General features: G+C 35.4%; 1 protein-coding gene across 1 annotated transcript in view; it reads right to left on the reverse strand.

Moving 5' to 3' along the window:
* Positions 1 to 27,867, reverse strand: part of LOC140227963 (uncharacterized) — a 49,887-nt gene that overhangs the window by 3,413 nt on the left and 18,607 nt on the right. The window contains exon 4 of the mRNA XM_072308345.1: positions 260 to 313. Coding sequence (XP_072164446.1) covers positions 260 to 313 — 54 coding nt within the window. The remainder of the gene's footprint in view (positions 1 to 259; positions 314 to 27,867) is intronic.

Consider the following 27,867-nt stretch of genomic DNA (forward strand, 5'->3'; position numbering starts at 1 on the left):
AGTTTACTGAAAAAAATATTTAAAGATAAAATTCCACCATCAGTACTTTTTACAGCTGTTGAATTCAATATCTCATGGAGCTGAGGCGATTTCTAAATCAATAGGGTAGCGTTAGGGTTAACGACATATTTAAGTCAGATTGAAATAGAAAAAAAGCAAAAATGACATCAAATGCCAACAGATGCCGAAACACACATTTCAAAACAATTGCAGTTACTCTAACGATGGCTAGCTTGTAGATAATTTGAATGCTACTCACTGGAGATGTTACAGTCTGCATTCTGTGTAGGTTTTGGTGAGATAGTTGTTCCACCTACGCATTAAACATAGACGTGCAAGACTTGATTCAGTTTCAAAGTAGTTTGGTAAATTCTCCGGCACTCCTGGACAATATTAAACTCTGTCAAGATCATTTGAAGAATCGGTAGGTCTGTCCATATAATTACAATAACTGTCCATACCGTAATGTATCATAGAAATCTCTCAATTGAAAGGACGTTAAACACCAGCCCCTCTTGGTATATCTTGGCTTAATATGAGAAAAACTGTTTTCTTAAATATATCGAGGGACAGAATAAAAATGCATAGATCAAAATGGTGTCTCTGTCTTGTATTTCGACTACTAGTAGTACTTTTGACTTTCAGCAAAACTGCGACATTTGCAAGAATTTTATTTCATTTAGTAACACTTATTTGATCTGATTTTTTTTTTTCGTTTTAATCGCTTTCCCCAGTTATAGTATGGTCTAAAAGAATATCCGTATTTCATAGTTCCCCTAATCTGATTTATCACGGAACCTGTGACTCTACAAGCTTGCTTTTACGCAGGCCCTATCATATTTTCCGCATTATGACCTTAGTTTAACTAGCATGTATACCAATACAAACTTTTCTACATTCCCGTGAAGTTCCATCTAATGTATCTTCTATATAATTTTTGTATTTGTATTTGTATACTTTATTGTGATTTATGTGAGAGATATGGAAATAAATTGAAATGAAATGAAAATGAAATGATATCTTCAGTAATGATTACGGCTGACTTCCCTGTTACGAGAACTTTCGGGGAAATTTCAATAAACCTCATAAATGTCCCACTTTATGTCCGATTACGAGCTATCATCCTCAGTTCCTTCTCTGAAATAGGCTCAGTGTTATACTGTGTTATATTCAGTGTAGCCAACTGAATGTTTTACTTTTGACAAAATACAAGTTGTATATGAACGGGAAACCTTTTGCTACAGTTTCGGATTTCAAGCAGAATGGGATTGACACGTTCCAGGTCGGAAAGTAAGTCGACCGTCCGGGTAGCCCTGCACACTGCAGTGTCGCACTACCATTGATGTTGTAGCCTTCATCGCAGGTGAGAGTTATCTCAGATCCAAAGTATGTCATATTAGAGTCCCAATTACCATTTGGCACATGACCAGGGTGAACACAAAACCCGACGGAAACTGTTAATTTCAAGAAAAGAAAAAATATATATATATATATATATATATATATATATATATAATTATATATAATTAATATGTATATATATACATATATTATTAACATAATATATAATATATAAATATATATTATGTGAAGAGAGAGAGAGTATTATATGACTGTCCATCACAATACAAACATAAAGTCGCACGCCCTGGCTTTACGTGAGGACTCCAAATAGGTGAAACTTGTCAACCTAGCCAAACTTGAGTCTATTATATTTTGTGAGATTTTAATACTTTTTCTACATCATGCTAAAAATTGAATCATCTACCAAAATGGAAAATTGTAAGCAGTTTTTTTTTTTTTTTTTTTTTTTAGAAAACTTGTTTTGTGGAATACTCAAATAACGTATATCTTGAATGCCCCTTTTAATTTCTTAAAAACTCTGAACACAGTCTTAATTCACTCTCAAAGCTAATAACCTTGTAAAGAAAGGTGTTACTTTTTTGAAATTAGGTAGTTGCTTTGGATAGAGTGTGTTGATAGATCACTCTTTCAGCGTAACTTGATAATCATTTAAGTGTTGCTGTTATGCAGTTTTAGATCTTTTTTTTTTTTTTTTTTTTTTTTGGGGGGGGGGTCCCTCTCATTACACAGATAACGGATTGCTTAAGACTAAGTGAGTGAATAGACCATAATCATATATACACGGTACTTCGATAGATTAGAAAAGTTTATTTGTATTAAGTCATACAGTATTTTGGAGCTTAGAGTTTACTCTTTAAGAATTTGTCCTAACTAAAAGTCCATGCCTGGTGACTTTTTGTTTGTTTTGTGATTCAGGGCCACACACACACACACACATATACATATATATATATATATATATATATGCACGGTTGTGTGTGTGTGTGTGCGTGTATGTATGTAAAGTGTTTCCGTAACCTGTTTTTATATTAAATTATATATATATATATATATATATATACATATATATATATATATATATATATATATATACATATATATATATATATATATATTATCCTTACTCGTAAGTTGCAAGTCGTTTGTAAAAGGGAATGAACATTGACTTTATCTACAACTGCGGATGACTCAAATTTATTTTTTTTTTCGCACAAAAATCCTCTCATTCTTGTAATTGCACTAAACTCTGAATTAGAAATGTCGCCCAATGGATAAAACAAATAAATTATCTCTCAATCTTCAAAAACAAATATCAGGAACTCTACAGAGGCGCTACTTGTTGATATTGCTTTTGATGGTGCTCCACCTGAAAATGTTCATACATATTAATGTCATTCTGCATTTTTCCTCATACTGATCCGTTCTTTGAAAACAAAATATTGACAATTAAAGACTTGTATTTGTTTAATTTAGGACAATTTATGCGTAATTATATTAAAAACTAATCTTCCAAATATATTTGAAACAATGTTTCGACGAGATCAATCCAGTCACAATTATCCAACAATGGCGACCGAATGAATTTCATTGGCCATTTAACTACACTGGCTCACAACACCTTCATCTACGACGGGCCAAAGTATTGGAACTCATTTCCTAACAATATAGTAACAGGTAAAACTTTGAATTCTTTCAAGGATAGATTAAAATAATTTTCATTGAATTTTTATACAACCGAATGAGGTTCATTTTATTATCTCAATCAAGTTATCATTTTTTCTAAACATAACAAAATTATATATTGTTCTATGACAGAAAAATAATCTGTCAAACATAAGTTCTCCCCAGATATTCCTGTTATTGTACCGTATGCCATTGTATTGTGTCTATTCTCTCCGTCTATCACGTCTGCTCGTCTGCATTCTTACCGGTATATGTACACAATTCTTCACAATATACTCAATCCAGGGTCAGTTTTATCATTGAATACTCTTACATCACGGAATCCAGTTTGCCTGTGTCCACGATGGCGCGTGTTGTAGTTTCGTTTTTTGCTCTCTTTTTTTTCTTCCTAATTTGATTTCATGTCAGTTGACATTGGTTCCTATTGTAGTTTCATTTCAAAGTCATTATTCGGTCTCTTATGTATAATTTTTCTGAGCTTCCCATATCATAGAAGCTTTGCTTTTTAGTGGAACCCTCCATTTCCATTTCCCTCCTTATTCTATGTGTACTAAGTATTTGTATTCATACTTAACAAAAGAATTTATGTTGTTACTCATCGTCATATGTATTTTGTTAATTTAAGTTTTTGAAATCATTTTAAATATCTTGTGCTTCTTCATTGTATGTAATTTTTTATTTAATGTTTATTTGATGGAAATGGAAATAAATTTGAACCTTGAACCTTGAACACCATCTACAGCACAATTTTGTCCTTTTCTGTATTTATTATGATCTACATGTACATTTAAGCATAATTCAGATTCTCAATGTAAAATATGAAATATGCTAAGATTTTCACCTATTTTGATTTTGTTTGTGGAAAACACTATGCATCCGCGACCAAATCCAAGAAGGCCAAAAGCTTGACAAATAAAGTGTGGAGAAGCTACGTCACGTATTGATTAACCCAATTTTATTCCTTAACTTGCATGTTCGTGCATATCACAAAATAATGTAGAACGAATTACATTTACCCAATTGATTCATCCTCGGGCCTATCATAGTAGATCCACGGTGACCGCGGCTGTACAGTTTCAACGATAGTCACACAAACATTTAGCAACCTCACGTTTGTAAAATGCATCATACACTGTTCCTTTTTCATGCAATGTACACAATTCCTGACACGATTGAAGCAAAGAGAAATTATAACATATCGTGTGTATTTCTTTTGACGCTTGTTATGTTTTTTTTATTTTCAAATTTGTCATCTATTTACTATTGACTGCTTACAATTCACACATGGTGTATATGCCTTTTATACTCACTGTTAAATGACTCGTGGGCCAGTTGGTCAGATTCATGGTCTACCTGTCTGGGGCATGTCCATTTCCTTTCCTCAGACTCTCTCTCGCCAAACGGTTCTGATTGAAAACAGTTTTTATAAATCTATTACGTACAACAGCAGCGTCTCAAGTGTCATATACACGGGTTTGCCTCTACAGATGAACATACATTTTTTTTTTCTTAGAATAAACGTCAAATCCGAAGAAAGATACAGACTTAAATGTCTGTTCATCGTCAAACTAGCATCCAAGAAATCCAGGTTTTTCATAGATGTGAAACAAGATGATGGTCACCTGGGAAAGCTGTATCCAATATACTCTAAAATTATTAGCCAATCCTTGTTACGTAATTGTGACATACCTAATTTTGATAAGACTGCCAATCACGTTTTGTCAATGCACTTACACGACCGATAACTTAGTGCAAAATACAAACTAATATGATTTTGTTCTTTTAAACTCACTTTACTCATTCCTTGCTTGCAAATGATATAAGACGTGTTTAGCAAAGACCCTTTATTAATAATGTATCCATTGTATTCCATTAATAAGTGTACTGCCGCAAAAGGGTATAGTTGCATATAGATAATAATCATGTCATTTAAAAACATAATGTTCGTACAAAAAGAGAACACTTCTGTTCTTGATTGCCCAAAACAATGTTATTCAAGCATTATGATATACAAAACATCAACACAAACTTACTTGTAATTGTATCAGTAGGCTCACCTTGACATTTGAGTCTAACAGCCTTATTCAAGGAACAGTTAGCAGGTGTCTGTTGACAATCCGTCAAACGTTGATACGTGCCACGACCTATGCATTGATGTCGTGAAACTCAATTACAAAACTTCAAAAGCATTGACACACTCATACAAAGCAAAGTAGAAAAATGTGAAAGAAATGTCTCGAACGCAAATATAGTAGACATGTTTCAAATGCATCAAGTCCATTTGGAGGTTGAAGTGAAAAAAAAAAAAACACAAACCCGTCAAATTCTGAACGTTGCTTCATTCACTATTCACTTCCCGTCTGACAGTCTGAAAAAGCGTCGCCTAGTTTTCGAAATCTACATGATTTCAGAATACTTCATCTTTTGTTTTATTTTTTACTTTTTTACAAATAGGGATTACTGCAGTCCCTATGAAAAAATAATATTAATGAAAATAATATCAATTCATAGTTTTATGGTTCATTGTTCAAATGTAAAATAGCAATCAAGTAGCTCGAAGGCTTTAAGGTATGTCACAGACCTCATAGAATTCACAACTAAATGTACATTTGCATTGCATATATGCATAACAAGAGAACAAAATACGTCACAATTATAATAAATACACATCAAACATAAACTTCAATAATGGAATAGGTAAATAATGCAAAACAGGCAGTGAGATTTTTGAGATGGTATAAGGCAATATGAGGAATAGCGGGTATGGCCGTAAAGAAACAAGGGTAGGTGGATTGGTCCAAAGCACAAAAACATGGAAACACAATGGGCCAGGAATAGGTAATCAGCATGTGTCCATATGTTCATATACCAAAAATAAAAAACAAAAAAGACATAAAAACCGATAAGAGCGGCAGATAACTCCAAGTAGTACAAGAAAAGGCATACGAACTGAATTGTTGATATGAATGGCGGGATAAATAGTGAAGATTAATGGTAGGATTATACAAAATTCAACAGGTAAAAAAGCCAGAAAAAGAAAAGAAGGGAATACAATGTTTTCCTACGTTATCCTTCAATTCATTTCAATTCATTTCTATTTTTTCATTCAACAAAGAGTGAAACAGAATCATGAGACCATCCTATGAATAACGAAGAAAAAATATCTAAAATATGTAAGACTTGCACATGAAAAATAATAATATCAGTTGAGACATGGGGAATAAATATTAACTTTCCAAAATTAGGGGTCAAGTAACCCCGGTGCCCAGCTGCTAACCACGGTCTCCTCTTATATGATATTTTTGCCACCGCTCTGAACAGTTCTCAATTCTTATTATTTTGATTTACCATCTGTATACCAGCTGAAGATCGTCCGCTATGGAGAGGCACCGTCAGGGAGGGCGTTCAGAGAGCTGAAGCTGTAAGGCACGTACAGCAGACCAGCAGACCGACAGGAGAGCTAAGAGAAAGGCACGGGCAGTCTTAGTATTGGCCCCAACAGACTTCATCTGCTGCAAGTGCTCTAAGGATTGCCATTCAAGAGTGGGGCTTTACAGCCACTCAAGGCAGTGCAAACTTCTTGCCTAGCTAGTGCTACGCCATCGTTTCTCGAGACGAATGGATGCCAACCAACCATACCTAATGTACCTCACATTGCGTTGTATCATTTTCTGCAACATTTCTTTCCTTATTTTTTTTGGTTCTTTTTCCTTTCAAAGATGTGCTTTCTCGCAGTTATCAAATAAAAATCCCTGTAATAATTCTTTTTTCAACTTACGTGTATCTTCACATGATAACCGTCCAGTCCTGCTCCGCGATACTGTCCGTGGAAATGCTTGATCAGAATACCCCTCAGCCGCTGGGAAGCCGAGTTCTTCGCAGACCAGTTTGGCAGCCTCGGCGTTAAATCCTTCATAGCAAACATATCTGTCTGGTTCGAAGACGACATATCCTTCAAGGGGAGAGGGTCCGCCAACCAGTTTCACATTGGGCGTTTCTATAAAGCGCATGAAAACGATATGAACACTTTTTATAATAAAACTCTGACATCTAGACTGATGAATTAAATTAAAGCACGGTGAAAACCGAGTGGGACTTGGGAAGGGTCGCAGTTCCGAAATAGCAAGATTTACCGTTGGGAGAGTTTTTATTTTCTACCCCAAGTATGTACTCCTTCTACATGAAATATTAAAGACACTTTTTTCACGTTAATACTTTGTGATTTTACTTCTTAAAAAAACCTTAAAGACAGGCAATAAAGGCTGCAATAACATGTTACAGTGTAGTGGATTATAGTTATGCTCGTGTTTGATTTTGTAAGGCGTGTACTATAATACATTGGGCATCATTATCGATTTTTATTCTGTGTTACTTCCTCGCCGTAATTTCGGAACGGAAGGCATTTTCTAATACTTCATGAATCTCTGTTTAAGAGAGAGAAAAAAAGGACGAATTACCAGCCACTCATTAGAAAGAAAAGTTTCAGTTTGTCACAAGCCGTGAACTCTTTTCTGACATATTCAGTTGCTGGGTGTAGGACAACATTTGATTTTGAGGGAAATCAACAAAACCTTGCGGTCACACGTTTCTTGCAATCTATGGAGATAACAGATTAAAGTAGTGTATGTCTTATTTGGTACAGACATACGTGATAAAAGAAAATGTACTTTGCATTATAACTACGCGTTTTACTTTTATTTTACAACAGATATGAACATGCTGCTTTATATGCGGTATAGCTTATAGAGCTGATTATTATCATGTGCTATAGGACCCTGATGAAAGTCGACGTAACATGCCGTTCTTTTTATGCAAATTAGATTTATTTTCAAGATCTAAGTCAACTCGTCGTACGCTCACTCACTCCGTCCACAGGGATTCAAATCTTAATAGCATAGGTGGACGATGTGAGAACACTTTCTATATATTTGTAGAGGCATTTTTACACAGGATGGACTATGGTCGGAAAAAAAAAAAGTATCACTCCACTTTCGCTTGTACGTTATTTGATTGCAACCAGTTCGTACTTTTTTCTGTTTCTTTTTAAATCAGAGCATGTCGCTCGTTTTCCTGTAGTCAACACATTATGCTTTTTTTTTCACGCAATTAAAAGAAAGAAAGAAAGAAAGAAAGAAACAAACAAACAAACTGAACAACGTGAAATACAACCAGGCCCATGTTCTTATCGAACACTAATGTTCTTAATCATACTGACATCAATGAATGCTTACCGTCATAACACTTCGCGCTAATCGTAAATTCCACCGGGTAGGTATATATACCTCAAAGTTAGCTTCATCTGATGGGCAAGTGACAAAATGGGAGAAAACGGGCGGCGCCATAGAATTGTGATGTCAAATGATTTCTTAGCCATCACATCCAGCACATCAAAGGCTGGGTAACTGATTGGCTTCACTTCAAATAATATTCTCCGCCCGCAAGGTGCTTGAAGAATCCAGCTGTTTCTACTGCGGACGCATGCTTCGTTACACGACACCTTGGTCTCTAGTGTTTCCCCCGTACACTTTAGATGTAAATCTGCAGTGGATAAAGAGGGGTAGATAAGGTCTATCGATATCCAGTGATAAATCATGAATTGAAGAAGAAAAATGGGAAAAAAATAAACTGTGCTCCACGAGACGCTTAACTTTTTGCCAGATATCTTCAGATATCATTTCATCTACTTTTTCTTCGATAATAATTTTGCATGCAGAAAAAGATGTCATTTGGGTAAACAGGGTGCAGTTGAAGGTATATAAGTTTTTCAAAACAAAGAAAAAAATCACGCCAAGCAATAGATTAGTGGGACATCACGATAGTCAAACTTAAAATGACTCTTAACTCAAGTACTAGATAATTTGAGTGCATAATAATCTATTGAAAGGAGTATTCAAGAGTGGAGCGCTTTTGGCAAATGAACACGACAAAACAACACAAACAGGCTAAAAGAAATCAAATCACTAACAACCATTACATGAATAAAAGAGAACAACATAAAATTGAACTTTGAAGAAGTTCAACTCCCAGGGTTAGGGAGAGAAATCTTTGTCTTCACTAATTCCCTCGTTTCAATCACAGTGCAACCCGACTAACAATAAAGAAAACAACGATATACCTACATGTATCTCTTGACAAAGCGAGCGACGGGTAACAGCAGAGGAAAACGACACCAAACCATGCTAGGTAGGCCATCCTCCTGTCTTCTGCGATATTCAAAGTCATTATTTTGTCAAAGTAGGAACTGCAAACTTCCAGTCTAATCTGATGATTGGCCCCGTCTCTGTTATCCCTGCCCGTGACTCTTCGGTAATACCTATTGTCAATATTAAAGGATTACTCCCTGGCCTGCAAGGAGTGCGGAGTGATCAGATGTGATTCTATAACAAGAAACAATAACCACATTGTAATCGATACAAAGGGCCGAAGTGCGCCTGTTAAAACTGCGCAGGTGCCATTGTTTGTGTGTCAAAGTATAGTTTAACAAAACAATTTGCATTCCGATATCCAGGCACGGAGGCCCTTTTTTATGAATGTTATGCATTCGTTCAATATTTATAGAAGATAACGCTTGTAAAATTCCCCCTCTCATTGTCACTTTCAAACGGAAGGACTACTCATTTATCCTTACTTTCATATCCGTGTTTGGATACGCCTTTAGAAAATGTACTTTCACACAAAACATGAATAAGCAAGGAATTCCATTGTGTATGTGTTGTATGAGTGAGCTCATTAGCCTCTTCCATAACTTTCAGTTTTGATTTATTGATAATCAAGCCACAACAATCCACTGCATGGCGGGATTTGTGTGATGTACTGATGTTTTAAATGTATATCCTCTTTCAAAGAATGTGCAAAAGACAGTGCAATCGCAGATACATAGCGACGAGAAGATACACCACCTCCACAATCAAATGACAATACCACATTTGATACTACCCAATTCAAAAGCAGTTTGTAATCCTCGTGAATATGAAAATACATTAAAATCATATTATTTCATATTGACATTTGGATCTTTTATTGATGGTTGGTAGTATATATGATAGTATCATACGAATGCCTTGGGCTTTCGTTCCTTTTTCAGTCACATTCTTAATAATGTTATCCAGATCTCATGAATGTTGCTTTTAACACATGAATATGATTCTGAAATGTGTTCAGGGGGAGATAGAGCTGCCGCTACTGATAAAAATGATAAGACAGTCCGCATGTCATAATAGCTATCACAATTATGTTAAGTATGAATTTGGCAGACATCAACGCAGATAACCACTTTGTCTTTTGATCATAGCTCAAATATTGTGTCTTGTATCAGACAACTTTTAACAGAATTTGAAAGAAAATTTACTTTCAAACAATTCGAACTTTCTGTTGTTGAAATTGAATGCAGAATGTAAGCACAATAGCGATTCATATGCAAGTATTCATATATATATATATATATATGTTTTTAAATCTACATGGCAATAGCAGTCTCTATTCACAGAGTGGATTTCTAGCTGTCAAGATAAATTTATCTCTTTATTTTCGGACAACAAGGTTTAAACAAACACATGTGAATGGACCACTTTTAACCTAATCTCAAATAAGTTTCAATGAAAACATTTTGGCACAGTGATTACTTTCATGAAAATACCCTTACTCAAACTCTTTTTAAATAAAAAATGAAACATTAAAGAATGTCCACAAATAGTGTTAGATTTCATTTCAAGTTCTTTTCTTTTGGCGATTAGTCACTTTCATACGAAGTGATCAAAATTGGTATGTTTGACCTCTTTTGACGTTTTATTTTAGGGGTATTTGCATATGAATTGCAATAGTGCTTACATTTTTCATTCGATTTCAGGAGTGAGGCGTCAAAGTACTTGGAGTTAATTTTTTCTTCAGATTCTTTTGAATGTTTTTCGATACAAAACACCATATTTGGGCTATGATCTAAAGACAAAGTTGTTAGTCACTTTCTTTCGATACAATACAAAATATTTGAGCCATGATCTAAAGGCAGAATGTTTAGTCACTTTTGTGAGGTGTCTAGTTTGTTATGTATGTATACGGACTTTTGAGTACTTTCAAGTGCAAACGACACTGAATTTTTCATATTTTCAGACTTTTCTTGCATCAAACTTGATTTAATCATGTAAATAATCATCTCAATAGATTCCTCATGCCACATTTACTTTGAAGAAATCTTTTAATTGTCCCTGTATGTTGTGTAGTTAAAAAATAAACTATTTTGGTACTTTCCGGTGAATTGTTCATATTCTTGAACTTTTCTTTTATGAAACTTGCTTGAATCATTAAAAAAAAGAACATCTCAATCAATAAATTCCTCATGCCACATTTACCCTAAAGAAATGTTTCGTTTGTCCATGCATGATGTGTAGTTCAAAAGTTATAGAAATTAATGATTTTCCTTGGAAATCCAAGATGGCCACCAAGATGGCCTTCAATGACCCCCACGGGACACGATTTTTACTTGGGAAAAAAATAAACTAGACACCCTTAGGGTTACAAGAAAGTCAGGTTTAAAAAAGGGGTTCGGAGGGTGCACGGGAACCCCCCCCCCCCCCCATCCCTACCAGACTATAAAGTCCCCTATTAATTTCTTAAAAACCCTATCCATACTCTTTACTTTCAACTCTAATAAGTTTGTAAAGCTACTGGTTCGAAAGTTAGCATTAATCATTAGCAGAATGTGTTAATAGAGCATGCTCAGTTTCAGCTTTATGTGATAATCCCTTTATTGTTTTTGTTTTGTTTTGTTTTGTTTTGTTTTGTTTTGTTTTGTTTTTTTTTTGCTCTATTCATCGCACAGCTAGCACGGCTTGGTAAAGATTAAGCGCTTGAATAGACCCTGTTGTACTTCAAAGGCTCTTTTTTCAGTTCACACTTTCCACAGTGTGTGCTTTCTTTCCAGTATTAGGATAGGTTAGGAGAGTCCATTTAAATTGAGTTATACATCATACTAAAGTTTGAAGTCTGCCATTTCACAATCTGCTCTTAAGTAAAAACAACCAGGCGACTTTATGTTTGTTTTGTCATGCAGGGTCATATATGTATGTATGTATGTATGCATATATATGAAGAGTTTGTTTGCAAAAACCGATAAGTCCATATTTGCCAAATGGAGATATTTGCGATTAAAGGTCAAGAAAAATAAAGAGAATAATAGGAAAATGTTTGCTTCTTTTGACCATAACTTCAAAAATGTACCTTTATATGTAGTGACCAATGTATCATTTGAAAGGTATTATTTCGTACTTTATGACAGACATCGTACTTCAAAATCTTCAAAAATGGACTTATCGGTTTTTGCAAACAAACTCTTCATATTATTATTTACATGTGTGTTGCCCTCTGCATTAGTCAGTACGATTGCATGGTAAAGAAAGAGAAGAGCAGATATTTTTGTTAATCAATTTTGTGGCACATGGTTAAGGGGAAAGAAATGCATTAACAATGTTGGTTATCATAACAATCTTAACATTATACTTTGTGGGACCTTTTTACGTCCAGGTGTGTGTGTGTGTGTGTGTGTGTGTGTGTGTGTGTGTTTTAAGTGACATCCTGGGAATACCAGAATGTGTGCACAAGCATGATTTGAGTGTTTTGAAAAGATTATATATCTGAGGACGAGCTTTCATTAGTACAACATTGCTGGTAATTCTACTACCGATTCCCTCCAGAAAATGAGGTGAATTATTTTTAGATTAGTTATAAATGTGCTGTATTACATAAAAGGAATGATATGTCTCAAATGCTGCTTTTTGAAGCTCATCAGTTATACGCATCTTTATTATAACTGTGATGAGTACACATTGCCTTACTGAGGGGGTTCTGAAAGAGTGCCTGACAACAGTCGATGACGAAACAAAAGAAGTAACAAAACTATCACTTCTTTATGAGTTACACGAAGGCCTTACAACATGTGGCAAAATTTACCTTCAGCACTGAACCAAACACAAATATGCATTATGTGTTTAACATGTAAATGCATTATGCGTTTCATGTGTAAGCCAGTGGCTTCCTTCCCTGACCCTATCCCATTTCTAAGAGCCTAACTTTTTCTCTGATGCTGCTTTATATGTCGTAGAAGACTGGTGCAAAATGTGATAATAGCCTTTTTTAAACAACAGGTCATTTCATTCTTTTCTTTTTATGAAACAGATAATGGCCGCTTAAAATGGTTTTATCATTTCGATTACCTCTAACCTCTGTATCATTTTGTCAAGTAAGCTGTTAAAAGCTGTGAATTTGGAATACTTTCTGTTTGTTTTTGTGATTATATCAAAACATTGCATTATCGACAAGTTTGTTATCTTTCCATTCCACAATGTTGAATTGCAAATACAGCTGTACTGAAATCTGAACATAAACTAAATTCAACCTAATATATAGACATTACTATACCATGAATGCACAATTCACGACCATGATGGAATGTTAATTCACACACACACACACACACACACACACACAAACACACACACACATACCCATACTCGTAGAGTATACATGCTATGAAAAAAAGTAAAATTTATGACATATGTCTCTCTCTCTCTATGTATGTGTAAAAGCTACAACAAAACTGGTTCTATCATACACATAGTTTTGAAAGTAATTTTACGTACATTATTCATTTCTATCTTTTTTCCCTACTTTTACACAAACTTTCCTTACCCCCCCCCCTCTCTCTCTCCCTCTCCACACTTATCTCTCCTTTCCTAGGTTATTCATCGCAAGTCTCATTTATAATTATAGGTGCTAATATTTTCAATCTGTTTTGATGTAAATCTTAATCTTATGTACAGACTGTATTTTGTTTTACAGTGTATAATATATAATGCTTGACAATTTTGCAATGCTGATATGAATCTACTTTTCTTATTTCATTTCTATGCCAATTTTTATGTAGACTCACAGCTCAGTCTTCAGACATTCTGATGAGTAATAAAATCCAAACTGAAGGAATGAATGAAAGAATGGATGAATGAATGAATGAATGAATGAATGAATGAATAGATGAATTGTTACGTTGGTTTTAACAAGTGATGAGCGATAGTGATCTACAATATTTACTTAAAGATATACACCTCGCTCATTATGAGGTGTTGTACGATGATTATCTCGTGAGCCAGCAAGGGGAATAAGAAAATTGTTTGATTCAACACAATGAAGTCTGTGGCTCTCTTCAGTAATAACTTCTTAGCTGTTCCAGCAGCTGTTCAAGCTTGTAGATAGATTATTTCCCTGAACTTGAATTTCAATTTAAATGACTTCAGCATCAGCAAATGAACTTCAGAATCGGCTGGTTTCTAAAGGCTTTGGGGCAAGCTTTGAAACCCAGGTTGCACAAAGGAGCAGAAATACCGTTGAAATACAAATGATCTCACACTTATATCAAAGATAAAATCTAGTGGACAAATACGTCGATTTTCTATGTTACGTGTGCTACCGTTTGACGTCATGAGTCACGTATGTTGCGACACGGATTGTCGCCTCCTGCTCGGGGCGACAATCCGTGACGGGCGTTGGCGGCACGGATTGTCGCCCCCGTCACGGATTGTCGTCTGGCGACAATCCGTGACGAGGGCTGGCAGCACGGATTGTCGCCCGCCCTCGAAGCACATTTTGCTGGGTAATATCGTTCTGGACATAGTCATTGAAATACTAACACATAACTTACATGGCTACATCCATGCAAACATGCCATGTAAAAAGTCATGGTAAGGTTTCAAGGAAGTGTGTATGTGCGCGTGCACATGATAATTGAGTGTCCGTTTGTGCGTGTGTGTGTGTGTTGTGTGTGTGTGTGTGATGGAGCGCTGCGCGTGTTGTGGGAATTGTGTCGCTTGAATGTTTCGTTCCTATTATCTCCTGCGTGCTAATGCAACAGTCACACAGTGCTTTACGATGGGTTACGTACGCCGCGGATAGATGCGGATGAGTGGACGCAGGGAGACGCAGCGTGAACCCAGGCATCCGCAGGGACATATGTAGACGTAACTGTCCGTAACTCGTCTGTAAAGAAACGTAAAATGAAGGCGGCAAACCTGCGAAATTTTGAAATGTTCAAATTTCGCAGAGGGACTCCACGGACGCATACTTACGTAAGGTAACCGTTACCAAACGTAACTACCCGTAATTTAACGTAACTCTCCATAGCTTGAACGCAGACCATCCGCAAAACATTTTACCTCCCTTCCGTTTGCGTTCGTTTATGTCCACCGTAAGTATTTGAAATCAACGGAAAGTTAACGTATCACAACATTTTCGTCCGCTTACGGATATTTGCGGAGAGTTGCGGATGCTGTGCACGATTACGTCCTTCGACGTTTTCTGTTTTCCACTCGCATGGGGGCACGAGACGCGTGGGAAGCCACACAACTCGTGTTGCGAAGCTGCAGCGCATTTACCATGTTTACCTGAAGGAATGTTATACAACGCACTCGGAGAGTTGGAGAGGCAGAACCGCAAAGTAAAGTTACTAAATTTCTCCCACATTATGGTCATTTTAGATGGCACCCATATACGCATGACATCGCTTGATCATTGGTGCTGAACATTTTTTCCTTGTACTATTTGAATGTATATTTTTCGAAACTCGGAAAGCAATTTTTGGGTTGGGGATGAGGTGACAGCATGTTTTTCACTTTTCTGGCCGGGAAGGTGTGGGACAGCGATAAACGATATAAAATGAGAACGAATTTAGTGTTTTCCATATAGTCTTACCCACTTTACGCTCCATGGATATTACATTTTCTTTATAATTGTATTTGGATGTGGGAGGGGTGTCCGAATGTCCTAATGATTTTTTTTTTCTGGAAATGTAACAGGCTTTGCTTTATTATAACAATCTCCTTAACATAACCCAGAAAGTCATGAATATCGCTGCACAATGACAGCGTAACCACAGTTTGTCTATTCCATGACTGTAGGTAATATTTTCTTACTCTGTTTAACTTATCGATCTAGATAGTATTCTATTTGTGGTATAATTGTGTTATGTAGTCTTTACATTTATGATGTTTATCCATATTTGAGCTGCACAAATAAAATTCAAACTTCAAGTTCAAAATTTCATATATCTCTCATTCAATACTGTAGAGGAAATTAAAGACATGCGAAAACTTTTCACAACTTGTACGTAAATTCAGTTTCAGTTTTCCCCAGTGTACAATGTAAGACAGTCCAATATGTGATATGATTTGCTGTCATAATACATTGACTGGGCAGGGATCGTCATATTGTACATAATTATTCATAACAATCCGTAACTATCCGAAAATATCCGCAACTCTCCATAAATAAACGCAACTCTCCGCAAGTGTTCCGAACTATTCGGAAGTTTATGCAAGTTTAAAGAACAAAATTACGTGCCAATTCGTAAGAATATCTGCAAGTGGACGCAAGTATCCGCATTTGGTCGTATCTCTCCGTATCGCCCGCATATTTTTTCCCGTATGTTTTGTAAAAATATTATGCCCCAGTCACATAATGCTCTGCGTCCGGCGTTACGTCCAAAAAAGTCTTTTTTTTTTTTTTCTGCGGACTCTCGCGAATCCTTTGCCGTCACTAGAAAATTTATTCAAAACATACCGGGAAAAATGCGGGCGATACGGACAAATACGACCAGATGAGAATACTTGCGTCCGCTTGCGGATATTCTTACGAATTGGAACATAATAGTTCTGAACACTTGCGGAGAGTTGCGGATATTTTCGGATAGTTACGGATATTTGCAAATTGTTATAAATGATTATGGACTGTATTGTTTTCTGTGACGATCCCTGCTTAGTCAGTGTGTTATGACAGCAAGATTATCACATATTGGACTGTCTTACATTGTACACTGGCATGACTGGGGAAAACTGAAATGAAATTACGTACAAGTTGTGAAAAAATTCGTAATCCTTTAATTTGCTTTACAGCGATAAAAGATATATGAAATTTTGAACTTGAAGTTTAAATTTCATTTGTGCAACTCAAATATGAATAAACTTTATAAATGTAAAGAATACATAACGTAATTATACCACAAATATAACACAATATGGATCGATAACTTAAACATTAGAGTAAGAAAATTATTACTCACAGTCATGGAATAGACATACTGTGGTTACGTTGTCGTTGTGCAGCGATATTCATGATTTATTGGGTTATGTTAAGGAGATTTTTTTATAATAAAACAATGCTTATTAAATTTCCAGAGAAAAAAAGACATCAAGACTTTCAAACACCCCTCCCACAGTTGTTATACAAAAAATGTAATACACTCCATGGAGCGTAAGGTGGGTAAGACTATAAAGAAATACTAAATTCGTTCTCAGTTTTCAAGTTGATTTATTTCACTTCCAACAAACAAAATAATTGAAGACCTTAATGTAAGAACAACCCAAGTCCATTTTTTGCCAAATTCAGTTTGACATGGGAAATTATAGCTTATGCATGGACTCATCTTGTGTATAAATGATAAATCCTAATTACCCCCGGAAGTGCCTGAAATAAATGAGTTAAATCTTATATGACTGTAAGAATGAAGGACTTGGGTCATTCTTACATTCATATTATAGCGCCCTCTCTCGTCCTTCTCTCATCTCTATAGCAGAATATCATGTATATGAATCAAAGAACGAGCCAAGTCCATCACACAAAATGGCCTCTCCACAAATAATGTAAATGTTAATGTTCATAATAATATGATGTTCTAATTTGTATATATAGTGTTGCCTTCCCATCACAGTTAAATAGAATATTATTAGACATATTAAATAGATATGAAGTTTTTTTAAGTTTACTCGAAATGGTCTTCCATGGACTTGGGTCGGTCTTATATTCAAATACTCAATTAGAAATACAATGAAACACTCGAATACGCAGATGTCAGGAAATCAGTACCACAATGCGATGAACAGAATAACATTGTAAAAGCGATACAGGTAAAGTATCAACAGAGATGCAAATAACTGTTACCTCACTGTTGTGAATGCACGAACAATATTGCCGGAAATGGAGGGGACTGCTAAAAAGCAGGGCTTGTAGAATGCAGTCCCCTCATATAGAAAAAGAATATTATTAAAATTGCAAAAAACAACAGTAACAACAAAAACAATTTCCCTAAACGGTAGTAAAAAAAAAAACAAAGACAGACAGAGTAAAACACACATACATGCACACATACCAACGCACATTAACAAACACAAAGCGGCTCTCTTATAAGGAAAGATTGATGAGAGGATAGAAAGATAGTAAGGAAGGTAGGAAGTCCGAGGTGGAAAGAAGGGGAGGGGGGGGGGGGGAGAGAGGAGAGGGAAATGATGGGTCATAACCAGGGCACTCGAGGCACAGAAGCACGGGCTCGCTGAAAAACAAAGAGTAAGTTCAAGTTCAAGTTCAATCATAGTTTATTTCCAATGAAAGAAAATCAAAACGTAATACAAAGTATACATATCATAAAATGATATTGTCTACACTTTTACAAAAGGTTCGTGTAATATACGAAATAAATTATATACATCAACATATGTACAATAATCAGAAGGAACGATGCGTATACATGTATACTTTGCGAGCTTTCAGAAAATAACTTCAATTTTGGAAAATAGCGATCCACAAAAAAGCTAAGCTTGTAGGACGTGGATCCCTAGATAATTGATGAGTAAGCAATATATTATTCAAGTTTGTTTTATTATTTTCTTACAGCATTTATATTAAATATAGATTACTTAAGTCGTTTGTAAAAATATAGCTATACGCTGGCTTCGACAATAATAGGAAATAAGTATCAAGCTAATGCCCAGACGGTGTTCATTGAACTGGTGTACCGGGAAAATATAAGAAGGACGACACACTCGTACAGACATTCAGTTACCCACACACATATACGACGCGAGACAGTACCGAGAAGAGAGAAGACGGTGACAATACAAGTCTACGAGGAACAAAGACAGGAAGGAAGAGGAAAGAAGAATAAAGAGAGAAGAGAGGTCTGCATACAGAACACGCCAAGTGCTGCGACATCAGGACAGGTGAAACCTCAAGCATAAATTAAAACAATTAATTCAGATTATCTAGAATTATAAGTACATAACAAATGTTTTCTGAATTTGTATTTAAATGTGAGGAATGAGGGTGAGTCTCTTAAGCTATTATCTAGATTATTCCAAAGTCTGGGTCCGGTATACAGAAATGTATTTTGGGCATGTACGGTTCTCATGAATGGAAGATGGAACTCGTTGGATCGTCGCGTAGAATAGTTATGTACATGACTGTTTCGATGAAAAGAGTCGTGAAATATTTTGGGTAAAAAGTTGCTGTTATAATTAAACATGAACTGACCAAGTTGAAACACATACAGATCTTTTATTTTTAGTATTTTATGGTAAAAAAAAAAGGATCTGTATGTTCTCGTGCAGTTAGGTTAAAAACAGTTCTGAGCGCTTTCTTTTGCAATAAAAAAAGTTTATCAAGTAATATCTGATATGTATTACCCCAAGCAAGAATCCCGTAGTTTAGATACGGTAGTATCAAACTAGAGTAAAGAGTTAATAATGCATATGAAGGAAGATAATATTTTAATCTGTTCATTACGCCAATGTTTCGTGAAATAGTTTTACATATGCTATCAATATGATTCCTCCATGAAAGCTTGTTATCAACGCAAACGCCAAGAAATTTAAAAGTAGAAACTTCTTCTAGGGGAGTAGTATCAAATGATATATTGCCCGGGAGGCTATCTAAAGAGTTACTAAAAAGCATAAATTGTGTTTTTTGAATATAAGGTGACAATTCATTTGCGTATATCCATTGTATAACCTTTTTCAGTTCTTCGTTTACTGTTCTTGCTAAGATATTTGGGTCGGGATGGGAAAAGAAAAGGTTAGAGTCATCCGCGAATAATATGAATGATAGTTTCTCCGAGGATCTATGAAAATCATTGATATAAATAATGAATAACAACGGGCCTAGTAAGCTCCTTTGTGGGACACCACATGTTATCGTTTTATTTTGAGAATCAAAGCCATTGACATGTACAAATTGGGATCTATTTGATAGGTAACTCGTGAACCACTCCAAGACCTTTCCATGTATGCCATAATGGGATAATTTTGCGAGAGGTATTCCATGATTAATCGTGTCAAAGGCCTTGGAGAAGTCCAAGAAGATACCTATCGTGTGTGAAAATGTGTCAAGTGCGTGTGTGACTTTGTCGATGAGGGCGAGTAATGCGTGTGTTGTGCTGTGGTTTTCCCTGAATCCAAATTGAAAATTTGAAAATATGTCACAGGTTTTAAGAAAACGTACTGTCCGGATGTAAACTATTTTTTCAAGAATCTTGGAGATAGAAGATAATAAAGATATAGGTCTATAATTGTTGACATCATCCTTCTCCCCTTTCTTGAAAATAGGAATTACTTTCGCAATTTTCATGCTATTTGGCACATGGCCAGTTGTAAGCGATGAATTGATAATATAAAGAGTAGTGAGGTTACCGACGCAACAACGATTTTGAAAATTAAAAGTAAAAAAAAGAAGAAGAATGAATTAGTTTGCTGCATACTAAGTTTTTAGATAATTCTTTAACTTTAAAGAAAATGTATTAAAACTTAAAGCTTTTTCTAATATTATTATCAAGAGAATTCCAGAATTTTGGTCCAGAAAAGGAGAATAAAGATTTTGCAAAGTCAAAGGCAACTGATATTTATGGGATTGACGGGTTGGAGATGCATGAACAGTTTCATTCTTTAAGAACATGGAATCAAACACAAGGGGGAGAGAATGGTTAGTGAGTTTAAACATGAACTGTCTTAATTGCAAACGATAAAGGTCAAAAATTTTCAAAATATTATTTTCGTGAAATAGATATAGTATGACTTCTCCAAATGACAAATGATACGAAGAGCTTTTTTCTGTAACGATAATATTCTGTCTGTATAAGAAAGAGGTGTTTCCCCATGGGAGTATACCATAGTTTAAGTAAGGTAGTATCAAAGTAGAATATAGCATAAAAAGTACATTTTTGAGATAGATGAAAATGAACTTTGTTTATAATACCTATATTCTTGAAATAACACGACATACAGATTCAATATGCAAACCCCAGGTGAGTTTATTATCCAGAATCAAGCCTAGAAATTTAATGGAAGAGACTTCTTCTATGACCATGTCTTCCAGGAAAACATTTCTCGGTAAATTTTCCAGCGAATTACTGAACAGCATGGATTTTTGTTTTGCATTTTTTTGCAAATTTATTGACAGTTTGTTCGCTCTTTTCCAATGGAGTAACTTCGTTAATTCACCGTTTAAAGTATCAATACTCGATCAGAATCAGAATCATATAAAACACATTGTTATCATCCGCAAATAATAAGAAAGAGAGGATGTTTGAAGAATTTGGCATATCATTGACAAAGAGAATTTTGACATAATTTTATCATTGACATAGAGAATTTTATATTGTTATCGCTGTCACACACCTTTCCCGGCCAGAAAAGTGAATGAAATGCTGTCACCCCATCCCCTACCCAAAATATTGCCTTTCAAGAAAAAAAAGAAATATACATTCAAAGAGTGCCAGAAAAAAGAAGTTCTGCACCAAGGGTCAACCGATGTCATGAGTATATGGGTGCCACCTAAAATGACCATTTTGTGGGAGAAATGTCATAATCTGACCAAGCGGTTCTGCCTCTCCACTGCTCCGACTGTGTTGTAGCATTCCTTCAGGTAAATGCGCTGCAGCTTGGCAACACGAGTTGTGTGGCTTCCCGCGAGTCTCTGTGTTCCCATGCGAGTGGAAAATGGAAAACGTCGAAGGACGTAATCGTCCGCAGCATCCGTAACTGTCCGCAAATATCCGTAAGCGGACGAAAGTGCTGAGAAACGTTAACTTGCGGTTACTTTCGGATACTTACGGTGGACGTAAACGAACGCAAACGGACGGGAGGTAAAATTTCTTGCGGATGGTCTGCGTCCAGGCTACGGATAGATACGTTCAGTTACGGATAATTACGTTTGATTACGGTTACTTGCGTAAGTCTGCATCCGTAGAATCCCTCTGCGAAATTTTGAACATTTCAAAATTTCGCAGGCTTGGCGCCGTCATTTTGCGTTTCTTTACGGATGAGTTACGGACAGTTACGTCTACATACGTCCCTGTGGATGCCTGCGTCCACGCTGCGTCCCCCTTCGTTCACTCATCCGTATCTATCCACGGCGGACGTAACCCATTGCAAAGCACTGTGTGACTGGGGCATTAAGATGGTGACAGCAAGAGATCCCCGGGTGTCCGCAGAAAAAAAAACAAAAAAAAACAAAAAAAAAAACTTATTTGGACGTAACGCCGGACGTAGAGCATTATGTGACTGGGGCCTTACGTAGACACATGAACGCTCACACACAACACACATACGTATAGGGCCTACGTAGCCCACAAACACCAAACCCCTCAGATACTCATGCAGGCACAAAACTGCGCCCACAAACACGCATCATCACATACCCTTTGATATACAAATACGCCACTATATACCACATACACACGTAGGCATACAGGCACACGAATACACACAGACAAACCACTACCACTATACAACCACCACACATGCACAGTTTCTACATATGAATTATTGTATTATTATACTCCAAACACATACACACACACACACACGCACGCACACACACACACAACAATACGGAAACCCATACACAAGTCATATTGTACACACCTACAAATCATACACATCACATATCATGCAGCTCACAACAAACACACACACACACACACACGTTTTGTACGTGTCCATAATTATTGTATAGTCATTGTATGTGGACCTCATGGAAGAACAGCGTTGCCATGTTGGCAACGTTGAAAATGGGCAATCCACCCGCTTTTTATTTTTATACGGAAATAAATACCATACCATACCATACACAGACACACAGACACACACACACACACACACACACACACACACATATATATATATATATATATATATATATATATATATATATATATATATATATATACACGCATAACTTACCAGTCATACCCATCCCACCAAAGCTTAACACCGGAGGAACCACCCCGAGCCCGTTTTTTTGTTTTTTTGTTTTATTGTAAAGGATGCTATTGTCCTGCCCAATAGGACCCATTTTGTCAAAACGTGCATACTGCTTCTTTTTTTTTTTATTGTGGCAGAACTCCCTGTTACTCTTGTAGATTACTGTATGATTATGTCTGTACTCAATATTGTTAAAAAGCGAGGTATTCACTCAAAATTGCCGTATACATTAATTTATTGACCTCCCCAACACAGTATGACGTTGTAATCATGCTGATACATCTGCAATATATAAACATAAACAAATCTTACTGTGTTCTCCAACAATGTACCAATATAATACAAATCTTATTGTGTACATTTATATAGATACATTATGCACTTATATCTTGGAATGCCATTAAAATGACATAGCCAAAGGGAGTACAGTATACCAACGAAATACGCAGAAAATTATGTACAACGAACAACGTTTTATATCATTTGTCGCATGTTTGAGCACAAATCCACGACGAATGTCTTTATTATGTGGAAGAGCTTTCTTTTATCGTTGCTTTGTTTCCCCCCCCCGTAAAACAAATCAAAGTCAAAGGGGCAAAACCAAAATTAACACATTTCTTTTCTCTTTCTTAAAGAGGTCTTCGTGGATTTACACCCACCACATCATTCCATTTGGATTTAATGAAATATAATTTTATTATTGTCATATTACTACTTAGAATGCATGAACTTTGCACAAAGTTTCTCTCCGTTAGTGCACAGTCGTTGGCAGGGGTTAAGCAGCATGACTCAGTAATAGCAACTGAGATATTCTTTTTTTTAATCTTGTTATGACCCTTTCGTCCGAATGCCGGGCCCTGCCGGCGCCGCTGCATTACCGGAAAGACTTTCTATTTACGTGCATATCTGATTATACCTAAACTGTACTTACCTTTCAACCTTGATATTGACAATGACATCAGTTGGCCACATCTTGGTTTGGTTTTTTTTTTTTTTTTGTTTTGTTTTGTTTTGTTTTTGTTTTTTGTTTTTGTTTAAACTGAACTTCTTCCCCACAGAGCACTATTGATCAGCAGAGTATCATTTATTTCCGCTTCTGACGAATTAAACAACATACCAGCTTACATTTAAATCAGATTCTAAAAATTTTGTATAAGATAAACAAACGGCTGATGTTTTTGACGATCGGGACAAATTCAATTGGTCTGGATTTTCCTAAACTACCAGTAGATAATGTATACAGAATGAATTTTTTTTTAATATTTTTGTCAAGACAGTGTCCGTACACAGTTATAAATCACTCAAGAATGTCCCGTTTGCACTCTTGTAAACTTGTGAACCCTTTCATTGTAGTTTGACACAAGAATTTTCCTCCAGATGTACATTCCTCCTTCATGTCTCACCTTCACAAACTATCTCTACGTAAATGCATAGACGTTCGAAGGGGCTTGTCAGCATGACTCTGTTAAACAACCAATCTAATTTTTTTACCTTAACTGTTAGAACACCTCGTTCGTATACTATTATTGGAGTAATTCTATTTTTGTTATTACCATATAAGCGCCTTGTCTTCTTTTATAATCACTGTTATTTCATATTACGCATACGAATTTACCTCACCAACGTTAAGTGTAGGAGGATTCCATTTACTTTTGTAGACATAAATTTAGCGAGACTACATGATGTAACATTTGTTCTATTGTATAACATAAAAATTCTTTATTTTTGTCAAGACTGTGTCCGTGCACAGTTATAAATCACTCAAGAATGTTCCGTTTGCACTCTTGTAAACTTGTGAACCCTTTCATTGTAGTTTGACACAAGAATTTTTCTCCAGATGTACATTCCTCTTTCATGTCTCACCTTCACAAACTATCTCTACGTAAATGCATAGACGTTCGAAGGGGCTTGTCAGCATGACTCTGTAAAACAACCAATCTATTTTTTTTTTTACCTTAACTGTTAGAACACCTCGTTCGTATGCTATTATTGGAGTAATTATATTTCTGTTATTACCATAGAAGCGCCTTGTCTTCTTTTATAACCATTGTTATTTCATATTACGCATACGAATTTACCTCACCAACGTTAAGTGTAGGAGGATTCCATTTACTTTTGTAGACATAAATTTAGCGAGACTATATGATGTAATATTTGTTCTATTGTATAACGTAAAAATGTATCAGTATCATTATTGTTATTATCAACGCACATGCACTGCACACCCCCACACATGCACACACTCACATTTACATTCACGCACAGACATTGCAACGTACTACACAAAATACATGGCCCCAGAACAACCATTCTCAACTTTGCACTCAAATCCTCATGACTCATAACAACGATCATCCTGACCAGGGTATCATAAGTAATCACAGTAAATACTACACTATTTCGGATTTCAATAATATGTTCCAATCTTCACTTGATTCCACTGCAAGTCATGTTAATAATTCCTGTAGCAATTCCACAAATAGGAATGATGACACTAATCATAACCCCATTAAAGATTTTAGCTTATTCCACTGGAATGCTAGAAGCTTAAACAAAAATTTTGATTCATTTGAATTACTCCTTCTTTCTTTACAAAATTTTCCCTTTTCCGCAATCGGTATAACTGAAACTTGGCTAGGGCACATGTCTCCAAATTTGTTTAGCCTTGATAGATATAAAATATTTCGCTCTGATCGTAAGAGAGGTAGAGGGGGAGGGGTAGCCCTATATATATATAACGAATTGCGAGTAAAAATAAGAACTGATATTGATATTGAAGGTTGTGAAAGCCTGTTTGTGGAAATCATTAATGATAAAATGAAAAATAAGATAATTGGTGTTATATACAGGCCACCAAATCATAAAACCGAAATGTTTTTAGAAAATTTTGATGAATGCCTCAACACGATTACACAAGAAAATAAGGAAATTTATATTATGGGCGACTATAATATTGACATGACGAAAATAGATACTTTAGCGGTAAAATTAAAAACTATTCTTTTTTCATATGCTTTCCATTCCCATATTGATAACCCAACAAGAATATCCCAAACATCTAAAACCTTGTTGGATAATATTTTTTCTAATAACTTTTCTGTAAATAAATTCATTAATGGTATCTTATATTATGATATATCTGATCATTTACCGATATTTATTATTCTTCGTTATTCTGAAAACGTCAAAAGTATTTCAAAACCCAGGCCGATAATGTACAGAAAAGAATCAGACGAGAATATTGAATTACTTAATCTTGATTTAGTGAAGGAAGAATGGCAAGAAGTGTATCTTCAAAATAACGCCGATAAAGCTTATGATATTTTCTTAGATAAACTTTTATATTATTATCGAAAAAACATTCCTTTAGTTAAGAAAAAAACACGCAGAAAGAACAAACATCCCTGGATTACAAAGGGAATCATCAATTCAATAAAAACCCGTAATAAATTGTATAAACTGGCGATTACTACCCACAATACAAAACATTTTACAGATTACAAAAAGTATAGAAATATACTCAGTAATTTGATTCGTATTTCTCGTAAAATGTATTATTCCGATAAGTTTGATAATCAAAAGGATAACGTAAATGGTTTATGGGAAACTATATATGAAATAACAGGTAAAAATAATAAGGAAACATCGTCCGTTTTTTATAATGACAACAAAGAACTCATAAACCCTGATGAAATATCTGATGCTTTTAACTCATACTTCGTAAATATTGGCCCCCAATTAGCTTCAAAAATAAAAAACAAACATGTTCATTCAAACTTTACTGAATTTCTTCCACCAAACTGCGACAAATCCCTTTTCTTTACCCCAACAGATGAGGAAGAAATACTGGAGATTGTTAACAGATTAAAGCCAAGTAGATCTAGTGGCCATGATGAAATAAGTGTTTATATACTGAAGAAAATCATCAAACAAATAACCACACCTTTATCTTACATTTTCAATCTTTCACTGTCTTCTGGAATATGCCCGAACTCATTAAAGATTGCGAAAGTAGTTCCAATTTTCAAAAGAAAAGACGACCCTTCTCTTTTAACAAATTATAGACCAATATCGTTATTACCTAGTATTTCTAAAATTCTGGAAAAAATTATTCATAAACGCCTGTACATTTTTCTTCATGTAAATGACCTACTTATACCTAATCAGTTTGGATTTAGAAAGGGCCATTCCACCGATTTAGCTATAATTCAATTGTTAGATAAGATTACTGAATCTTTTGCAAATAAAAAACATTTTATAGGAATTTTCATGGATTTATCAAAGGCTTTTGATACCATAGATCATGATATATTAATTTACAAATTAAAAAGATATGGTATTCGTGGTTTAGCACTTTCTTGGATTATTGATTATTTATCCAACAGAAAGCAATATGTACTATTTAAGTCATCTAAATCTCCGAATTCTAATATTGTATGTGGTGTTCCCCAGGGATCAATTCTTGGCCCCCTACTGTTCCTTGTATATATTAATGATATAATAAATACATCAAAAACTCTTAAATTTATACTTTTTGCGGATGATACTAATATTTTTTACTCCCATGAGAACCTCGAAACACTGTTTAATACTCTGAACACGGAAATAGACAAAGTCTCCCGATGGTTTATATGTAATAAATTATCCCTTAATGTCTCTAAAACAAATTTTATACGTTTCAAACCTACTGCTTCACAGAACACTAACAGCAGTTATAATATCAATATTGATGGATTATCTTTAACTGAAGTAA

Source organism: Diadema setosum, chromosome 4, assembly GCF_964275005.1.
Source record: "Diadema setosum chromosome 4, eeDiaSeto1, whole genome shotgun sequence".
NCBI classification, from domain to species: domain Eukaryota; kingdom Metazoa; phylum Echinodermata; class Echinoidea; order Diadematoida; family Diadematidae; genus Diadema; species Diadema setosum.